Source organism: Ipomoea triloba, chromosome 1, assembly GCF_003576645.1.
Source record: "Ipomoea triloba cultivar NCNSP0323 chromosome 1, ASM357664v1".
In the NCBI taxonomy this organism is placed as follows: Eukaryota; Viridiplantae; Streptophyta; class Magnoliopsida; order Solanales; family Convolvulaceae; genus Ipomoea; species Ipomoea triloba.
In genome coordinates this window covers 1,436,412-1,446,795 of record NC_044916.1, presented here as the reverse complement: position 1 = coordinate 1,446,795, position 10,384 = coordinate 1,436,412, and the positions used below count along the sequence as shown (strand labels likewise).

The 10,384-nt window shown below is 32.1% G+C and overlaps 2 protein-coding genes across 2 annotated transcripts; both read left to right on the top strand.

Moving 5' to 3' along the window:
- Window positions 1-248: 248 nt before the first annotated feature.
- Window positions 249-1,212, top strand: LOC115995861. The gene is made up of 2 exons (XM_031235011.1): window positions 249-827; window positions 909-1,212. The coding sequence occupies exons 1-2, from the start codon at window positions 567-569 to the stop codon at window positions 939-941; spliced, it is 294 nt and encodes a 97-aa protein (XP_031090871.1). The 5' UTR covers window positions 249-566; the 3' UTR covers window positions 942-1,212.
- A 4,847-nt stretch (window positions 1,213-6,059) lies between these two features.
- Window positions 6,060-7,030, top strand: LOC116030793 (vacuolar iron transporter homolog 2-like). Its single transcript, XM_031273131.1, has one exon. The coding sequence runs from the start codon at window positions 6,060-6,062 to the stop codon at window positions 6,663-6,665; it is 606 nt and encodes a 201-aa protein (XP_031128991.1). The 3' UTR covers window positions 6,666-7,030.
- The last annotated feature ends 3,354 nt before the right edge of the window (window positions 7,031-10,384 follow it).

The window sequence follows — 10,384 nt, the reverse complement described above, 5'->3', positions numbered from 1 at the left end:
AATAAAGCTAGTAGCTTAAAATAAGAGCTTATTTTGAAACGCTACTTCAGGTAGCTTTTCAAAAATAAGCTAGTAGCTTCTTAACTTTTTTCCATCTTTATCCTTATTATTTTAAATAAATGACATCATTTATCCCTCCAATTAAAACTCTTTTGACATTTTTTCTTCAATATGTTTCGTTGTAATTTTAATTAGCCACTGTAGATAACTTGGAGGACCAATAACAAAGACATCAGGGGACAATGGTGTATAGTAACTGGAAGGTTCTTTGGTTAGTGAATAATCAAGGTCTAGATTCGTTCGTGCATCATTCTGCCTTGAATTGTTTCTAAGTGTACAATCTAACCCTCACAGCTTAATTGAACCTACCCAGTTTTCTGGCTTAACCTAATTTTTTTTGGGTTGAGTGGGCATGGCACTTCTGTCATCCTGTCCCACTGATCAGAGTGTTTTGTCTTGGTAACTTGGCCAAATATTTGATACTTGACTACATGTAAGGATGAAATATTTCAAAAGCTTCTTATCTATTTTGCAAGTAAAATTAAAGGAAAGAATTTCCAAAAAAGATGGGTCTTTTGACTACTGCCAAAGCTACTTCTCTAATGCCAGGTTATACTTTTGTCAGTGATGAGGTTTACATGGGAAATTTGGTTTGCCAAGCCTTAGCAATCCTTAGAAAACCGGTTCAGTATCATGAATTCTTTTTAATAAATTTCAACCGTCCTTACATCTCACAGGCATGTGCTAAACGGATTGAAGGTGATGAAAGTGGGCACAAACATTGCACTGGACAATATTTTGATTATTGGCACTGCATTGACAAATGCGTAAGCATCTTCCTTCCCTCCTTTCTATTGATTCGTGTGCATTAGGTCTGATTTGTTCTTGAAACTCTTTTTGGGACACAGGTTGCCCTAAAGCTGTTTGCAAAACTCAAGTAGCAAGGATACAACGCATGTTTGCTAATTTGTTGCTGAGCAAGGCCTTTCTGCATTCATCATCTTTTTGTTAGAAGCTAGCAATGCTTCCAGGCAGGCTTCTTATTAACTGCATTGAAACTCTTGAACTTCAAGGGTCTTGAATCTGATTTAATAAGAAATTTTACATTGGGCTTGAATCTTACTATACTATTTTCTATTCAAATTGTTATGTGATCATCAACATGTTTCTCTATTTGGTATGATTCATATCTTTTTAATGCACCCTTAATACTAATGTTTTGCTCGTGTGATAAAACTTTTTAATATACCAAATGTAGTGTTTGGTTTTGAACTATTTTGTTTGTTATCCAAATCACAAATTAGAAATTTTAGATCATTCAAACTTATCTCTTGAAACAATAACATATAGAAGTTTGTAAATAATTTTTATTTTTGTTAATGCATATGATATGATTAGTCTTTAGAATCCACGGAGTTAATAATATATATATATTTTAAAAAGATTCCTTACAGCCCTGATTTTGGTATTATTGTACCAAAGGGCAAAGACACTCAAAATATCTGAACGGTAAGCGTACCGAAGCAAGGAAATTTTCTTGGTGGTTTATATTGTGCGTGCATCGCGCAGTGTAAGAGTGTAACTGCTCTTTAAGTACATTAGGGCTATGTTTGGCAAACCTAGCTGAAATGGTAGCTGAAAGCTGAAAAGTAGCTGAAAGTTGAAAAGCTATAAGCTCGAAGCTGAAATCTGAAGAGCTGTTAAGCTAGTTGTTATGCTTAAAAGTGTTTGGTAAAATTAGCTTTTTGATAAGTTGATAAATGTAAAAAGACTAAAAAGGACATCTACATCAAAGTTAAATAATTTTAAATTTAAATAGATTTGTTTACATATTAAAATATAAAATAATGAAATCAATATAATTTAATAAAATATAAAGTAAGAACATATATTTAAAAATATATAAAGTAAAACAAAATGTTTATAATTCATAAAATTAGTTCATTCAAAAATTATTGTTCAAACACAACTTACAGCCCTGATTTTGGTATTATTGTACCAAAGGCAAAGACACTCAAAATATCTGAACGGTAAGCGTACGAAGCAAGGAAATTTTCTTGGTGGTTTTATATTGTGCGTGCATCGCGCAGTGTAAGAGTGTAACTGCTCTTTAAGTACATTAGGCTATGTTTGGCAAACCTAGCTGAAATGGTAGCTGAAAGCTGAAAAGTAGCTGAAAGTGAAAAGCTATAAGCTCGAAGCTGAAATCTGAAGAGCTGTTAAGCTAGTCTGTTATGCTTAAAAGTGTTTGGTAAAATTAGCTTTTTGATAAGTTGATAAATGTAAAAAGACTAAAAAGGACATCTACATCAAAGTTAAATAATTTTAAATTTAAATAGTTTGTTTTACATATTAAAATATAAAATAATGAAATCAATATATTTAATAAAATATAAATAAGAACATATATTTAAAAATATATAAAGTAAAACAAATGTTTATAATTCATAAAATTAGTTCATACAAAATTATTGTTCAAACACAAATATCAAATTAAAATTACAACGAAACATATTGAAGAAAAAATGCAAAGAGTTTTAATTGGAGGGATAAATGATGTCATTTATTTAAAATAATAAGGATAAAGATGGAAAAAAGTTAAGAAGCTACTAGCTTATTTTTGAAAAGCTACCTGAAGTAGCGTTTCAAAATAAGCTCTTATTTTAAGCTACTAGCTTATTTTGAGAGCATTACCAAACAAAGCTTATAACTTATTAGTAGCTTAAAATAAGCTATAAGCTCCTAAATAAGCTCTGCCAAACACAGCCTAGGTACAAATATACAGAAAGCTCATTGGTTTTTTTTTTTTTTTTTTTTTTTCATATCTTGTATTTATCATAAGTCACAGACTGCCACGTCAAACTTGTCAAACATGATTTCAACGTTATGTTCCTTGCTCCATTACCATAAATAAGTTTAGATATAATTGTCAGTTGTCAGTGTATAAAAGTTGGAGTTTTTTTTTTGGTCAGTTGTCACAACCCATGTATAAACGTTGGATTGTTTTTCCCCAATACGCCTATACAAAATTGGAATGTGTTTCACATTTTCTTCTTCGTACCATGAAATTTACATTATAATGTGCCATTTCTCCTGATTTATGACTACAATAATATGTGATCATAGGTCGGGCTTCCTCTAAGAGTGGACTGGGACCACAATCTCAAGGTTAAATTGATTTCAAATTACTTTAGTTCAATTTAGTGTGAGATGGGTTTGAACTTGATTGATAATTATCTCTAACTTTAATCACATCTTAATTCTTAATAAATCAGCTTTATGAAACTTTGTACTTGAACATGTATGTATCCGTAGACTTATTTTATAAAGAAAAAAAGAAAAAGAAAAAGAAGAGATACAAATTCGAGAAAATTTTATTTTTAAAGTAGGGTATGATACAATGAGAAATACTATTTACCTAAAATGACTAAAAACCCATAATCAGCCTATAAAAGTTTTGTAAAATAAAGTTAAATGTATTCAACAATTTTTCAAGAAAATTATATCTGATCATATAACTTTCTTTAATTTACGAAAAAATTTACAATCATTACCCGAATGTGCTCTGAGTAAATATCTTATAACTTTGTAATATGGCAGTTGAAGGTATCATCTTAGATTCTTAGTTGACACCACTTGATGTTATTGAGGTAGTATAGGTTTATTATTTGGTACATATATAATTAATGGAGGAAACAAGATTCAGTTTAGTTTAACATGTTTAGTTTACATAAAATTTGGTTGGAATTGTTGGGTTTTAACATGTTTAAATTTTATAAAAATGATATTTTTGTCCCTAAATTATAAAGAAATAGCATTTTTGTCTCTCAATTATACCCATTCTGTCACATTTCGTCCCTCAACATTTTTTTTTAATATTCTTTTCCTACCTTATAAGACATTTTATTAAAGTTGAGTTTAAAAAAAAAAAGAAGAAAGAAAGAAGAAGCTACATTACAAACAACTATGGAACGAAAAAGGCACTTCGCGTGCAATTGAGGGGTAAAAAGTTGTGACTCTATAATTGAGGGGGTAAAAAGTGTTACGGAGTATTTCTCTATAATTCAATGATGAAAAGTGTCATTTTCTTTTAAATGTTTGTTTCTTATACTTTTTTAATAATTGAAAAATATTTTTTTTAAAAAATTATTATCATGCCAATTTGCCAATAGTACTAGGTACAACTAATCAACTATGTATATTATTTTTTGTTGTATTAGTACTGTCAGCACTATTACTAAAGTACCCAATATCTTGTATTATTGACACTAGTGGGAATAAAAAAAAACATCAAATAATAAAATTGTTTTTACATATTTACTAGGGAGTAAAATTTTGTTAATACAAATATATTTTAATAGAGTATTATATCTTTCTTTCATATAATTTTAGAACTTTTTTTTTTTGGTAATAAGTGAATTTTATTTTGGTAAAGTTTTAAATTAAATTTTATTTATTTCTTTCATATTTAATTAGAAATTATGTGTTGTAAAAAAAAAAAGAATTAAGAAATGATGTAAGTATAGATTGTAAATATTATTTTATTTATTTTGGGTGACGAAAGAAACACACAATAATCACATGATTAGTATGTAAGAAGTATGTAAGAAGTTAAAATGACAGAATTGGTCATATACAGACTTACATTGTTGGACAAAAGTTTGACTATTTAAATAATCTGTGTATCCCTCATTTTTTCAAGTTCCTCCCATCTTAACTCCTCTATATTCTCCTCCAAATAAGCAATTCAACATAGATTGAATTGGACAAAACTAACCAAAAATCAAAATGGTGGGTTTCCTCTTCATACTTTCCGTCCACAAATGAGGTATTAGACGCTAGCTAGTTTTGTCTAACACTGGTTGTTGGTTGGTAATTTCGATAGTGAATCTTTCAAATCTCGATTTTGATCAGCATATTGATCGGAAAAATGATTTCTATCTTAAAAAAATATGTTTTGTTGGTCGGAACTCAGAAACGGTGAGATTTTGAGGCTTTCAACAATGCCTTAATTACCCACAATAGGGGTACTATTGTTATTTAGATATTTTTTTCACCTTGTACTCTTAGCTTGCTTGTAGTACTAAAATGTGTCCGTATGTAGGATTGTAGGATGCGGTCACATCTATAATTTTTCACCTTGACAACTCATGGTCGCAAATTTCGACCACCAAATAAAAGTGGTCACCGTAAAATTCGACCACTTTAATTTCTATTGGTTGAAATTAATTGAAAAAAGGCAAATATATTTTAAAATTTCGACTACTTTTTAAATGATTAGAAAAATGATCAGAATTTCATGATTTTCTAGATGAGGTAGTGACGCGAATAATTAATAAAATGGATAGCGTTCAAAATTGCTATTTTTTTCAGAAAAGAAGAAAATATCTTAACTCTATAGATCTAATTTAAAACTATTGATAGCCTCTATAACCACTACTAAAAAATTTGAAGTAAGATTTTTCATTGCTCTATACTTTATAAAATCTATTGATAGCCTTCTATAACATTATAAAATTTATTGTTCCATTCAGTTCCCATATCCTATAAATTTACCCACAAAAAAACTGAGGTTTTTTTGGTTGATAGGCTTAGCTTTCAGAAATGGATATCAAAATCATTGTTATTGTTTGGTTAACATATTTTGGAATACTACTATGGTTTCGATTACCCATTAATTGCAAAACTCATTCCTTAATAAAATAAAGGTTTCGTTTCCCTTCTTTATCTGCTTCCCCAACTATTAATAATCATTTTTCATTCCACCCTACCACCAAACATACAAAATATTTTCACAAAACTCATTACCATTATAAAATATTTGATACCCATTTCTATTCTGATTCCCATTCCCATGTGTGAACCAAACACACCTGATATTTCTTACCCAAAATTAAAGCCAAAAGACCCCACACTCCAACCGGACAAATTCTATAAATTAGTACCATTTGCTTGTGGCTTCCACATGCACACTTCTCTTCAATCCCATAATAACTAGAATATAATATACATACATTTTCTCTTTTTATATTAATTGCATATATACTATTTTGTTCCACATGGCAAAAACCAATAAAAATGAAGAAAGTAACCAAGAAGTTGACTTCTCTAAGAGGTCACAATGGCTTAGGGCAGCTCTGCTAGGTGCCAATGATGGCTTGCTCTCAACCGCCTCGCTAATGATGGGCGTTGGGGCCGTCCGGAAAGACGCCCGGACGATGGTCCTCGCCGGAATCGCCGGGCTGGTCGCCGGCGCGTGCAGCATGGCCATCGGCGAGTTCGTGTCCGTGTACTCGCAGCACGACATGGCCGTGGCGGAGATGGAGCGGAAGGAGAGCCGCCGGGGCGGGCCGGGGGAGGCGGTGATGAAGGCGGAGATGGAGAGTTTGCCGAACCCGTTTCAGGCGGCCGGCGCGTCGGCGATGGCTTTCGCGGTGGGGGCGGCGGTGCCGCTGCTGCCGGCGGCGTTCATAAGGGCTTACCGGTGGCGCGTGGCGGTGGTGGTGGCGGTTTCCAGCGCGGCGTTGCTAGGGTTTGGAGGGTTGGGTGCTTATCTCGGGAGGGCTCCTTACATGAAGTCTTGCTTTAGGGTTTTGATTGGGGGGTGGGTGGCCATGGCAATCACTTTTGCTGTTTCTAAGTCATTTGACGTACTGGGATTTTAATGCTTGCATGCATGCATGCATGGGTACGATGTACCTAACGAACGTGCATGGTATATGTATAAGTTAATACCCCATTTAGTCCCGTGACTATTTAGATTTTATCACTTTGGTCTCTGACGTTCAAACTTGTTCAATTTCATCGCCAACTATGCAATTTGTACTTAAAATAGTCATTGGTACAAACCAAAATAGTCATGATTGAGGACCATTTTGGTTAACAATAGCATAGTTGGGAATGAAATTGAGTAAATTTGGAAGTCGATGACCAAAGTGGTGAAATTCTAATAGTCGATAGACCAAATAGAGTATTATTGATTCTATCATGCATATATAAGCTAGCTTGTTTTATATAAAAACTAATAAGTGTCAATAAATGTTATACCCTTCATTTATGTTCGTTTTTCCATTTCATTTTTATTTTTTTATACATTATGCTATAAGAGTTGTATTATACAATATTTTGGACAAACATACCCATACCGTTATAATTTTCATCATCTTTTTCCATTTCACGTACATGCATCCACAATATATTTTCTTATCTTCTTCTACCACTACTTCTTCAATAATAATAATAATAATAATAATAATAATAATAAGCTTATGGTTAGAATTTTTCATGTAAATATATAATGTGTAATTATCCTATATTTATGAAATTAATTATTGAATGAGCTATTTTCTCTTTATAAAAGGGAATAACCATTCCAAACGTACCCCTTGCTAGGTGTTAATATGTTATTATGACTTGTACAATAAAAAATAATGTGGTCGAGGAGCTGAGATGGAACATGAATATCGTACTTAAAGATTCCAAATTTGATTTTTTCAAATACCCTTTTGGTCGAGCTCGTTGCATATGGTTTTCTTCCATCCGTGCACGCCGCCCTTTCTTCCTACCATATAATACGATATGTGAAAAGACGTTTTACCTCCTATAAGTCCACTTATCATTTGTTGAAAAAAGAAAAAGACTTTGCAATTAAGGTCGGGATAATGTGAACTAATAAACACTACTTGGTTGGACCCAAATTTAATCGAACTGAACCGGCCCTAAATAAGGCACGAATAATCTTATTTGTACTCTCAATAAGATAAATCCCGCCTAATTAGCGTGCTGTTTTTTATTTTGCTAGTTGTCGTTAAATTTTAAAAAGTATATTCTTTAGCAGTTAAAAGTTAAAATATATAGGGTAAATGACATTATTTTTCTCATCGAATTATATGCTTATTGTGTTTTTTCTTCTCAAATTATTTGTCCATCCACATTATCCCCTCAATTATTTTGGAAAGCGACAATTTTTCTACCTCTATGTTAAATGGGCATTTAGACTATTAAAAATAATGACAAAATATGTATTTTATTTATTTTAATTTTCATCTTCATCAACAAATTATTACTTATACGTGGGAACTATAATAAATAATGCAAAGATAACAAAAACCATTTGCAAATATTATAATTATAATTTTAAACTAATGCTAGCAACAAATTAAAAGTAAGACTTAAATACAAATAATTCATTATTGCTAAATTTTTGTGTAAGTTTTAATTCTGTTACTAGCATTAGTTTAAAATTATAATGATACGGAGTAGTATTTACAAATGGTGTATGTTCTTTTTTGCATTTATTCTGATTTTCACATACAAGCAATAAGTTGTTGGAGAATGAAACAATCTAACCATATATCCACTTAATAGAGAGGGAAAAAAATATCATTTTAAAAATAACTGAGGGGCTAATATAGATACATGATAATTCAGGAAAAAAAAATGCTATAAGCATATAATAATTCATAAGAAAAATGTCATTTTCCCAAAATAATAAAAAATATCTAAAACATTTTTCTACAAGACATTATTACAAACTCCATGGTACGACGTACATATGCCAAAGGCCATGCATATAGGCATATATAATAAGTCAACTCCTCAAGTACACCATGAAATAATGGCTATTTACTCTAGTTTCACTATACAGCCTAACATTTGTGGTATATATATATATATATATATATATATATATATATATATATATATATATATATATATATATATATATATATATATATATATATNTATATATATATATATATATATATATATATATATATATATATATATATATATATATATATATACCGCTAGAAGTGAGTTTTAAGTGCAACTTATCAACCACTAGATCACTGCACTGAAGGCGATCATATAGTATACTTGATCATTATTTTTGTAACCATCCAAAACATGCATGCCATCCAAGAGTTGAACATATATATAACAACATTTTAATAATTTGTCGTGTAACCTTGAGTAACACTGATATTTTTCTCTTTATGCATTGAAATTTCACTAGACCTGAAAAAATAATCGGGACTGAGACATTAATTAAGTACGATGTGATTTGTCAACGCTTTTTTATGTTGCGGGAGATTTCGTTATGAGAAGAGAAAAATATCATTTTTTTTCAATCAAATTGAATCAATAATTACTCAATAATAATCATTCAACATGAAACTAATAAATTCAAGGAGCTAGCTATTAGTTCAGGCAAGAAATATAATAGTACATATGGACCATTCATTGGCCATGCATGTACCAAAGGTTTAGATGGGGATGATTTTGTGAGGTTGATAGCATACATATATTCAAGTTTAAATCCAAGAAACTAATATAATTAATAGGGAAAAGGGTCAAATAGGCCCTCGAACATTTCATAAGAAGTCAATTAGGTCCACGAACTTTTAAAACGTGCAATTAGACCCTCAAACATGTCAAAATAAGGCAATGAAGCCCACGAACAGGTAATTGACCTGTTATTACCGGTCATTTGGATTTTCCGGCGACCGACGACACTTTCCGGCCACCGATGACACAGTCCGGCGAATGGCCGCCTTCTCCGTGAAGAAGGCGACCAGAAATGGCCGCCTTCTTCACGGAGAAGGCGACCAGAGTTCTGGTCACCTTCTTCACGGAGAAGGCGACCAGAAATGGCCGCCTTCTTCACGGAGAAGGCGACCAGAGTTCTGGTCACCTTCTTCACGGAGAAGGCGACCAGAAATGGCCGCCTTCTTCACGGAGAAGGCGACCAGAGTTCTGGTCACCTTCTTCACGGAGAAGGCGACCAGAAATGGCCGCCTTCTTCACGGAGAAGGCGGCCATTCGCCGGACTGTGTCATCGGTGGCCGGAAAGTGTCGTCGGTCGCCGGAAAATCCAAATGACCGGTAATAACAGGTCAATTACCTGTTCGTGGGCTTCATTGCCTTATTTTGACATGTTTGAGGGTCTAATTGCACGTTTTAAAAGTTCGTGGACCTAATTGACTTCTTATGAAATGTTCGAGGGCCTATTTGACCCTTTTCCCTAATTAATATGATTCAAAATTTTCTATAATTATATACTTTTTTAAATTTCATTTAGTTATACGGAGAATTATTTGCACCAACATTAATAATATAATACACTTGGTACTATCTACAACAATGACATTTATTGATTGGGATAGAAAAATGTTAAGTATACTTCCTATTACTTATTGGAATATTGAAAACAATTAAATTTTCAATTCAAGAAGGTAATAAGTGATTTTAGGAATTTTAGTAGGCGTGTTCATAGTATATATACATGCTTAGTATACTTGGTTGTATTATTGGGGCATAGCTAGGGACAACCCATACCCCTTTGGGCCCTCGAAAACCTGGACATACAAATGGCTCAAGT

Bases quoted from the DNA above. Each gene is read 5' to 3' on its own strand.
- LOC115995861 (XM_031235011.1), top strand. From the start codon at position 567: ATGGGTCTTTTGACTACTGCCAAAGCTACTTCTCTAATGCCAGGTTAT. The intron at 828-908 runs GTAAGCATCTTC...TTTGGGACACAG, and splicing joins GGCACTGCATTGACAAATGC to GTTGCCCTAAAGCTGTTTGC.
- LOC116030793 (XM_031273131.1), top strand. From the start codon at position 6,060: ATGGCAAAAACCAATAAAAATGAAGAAAGTAACCAAGAAGTTGACTTC.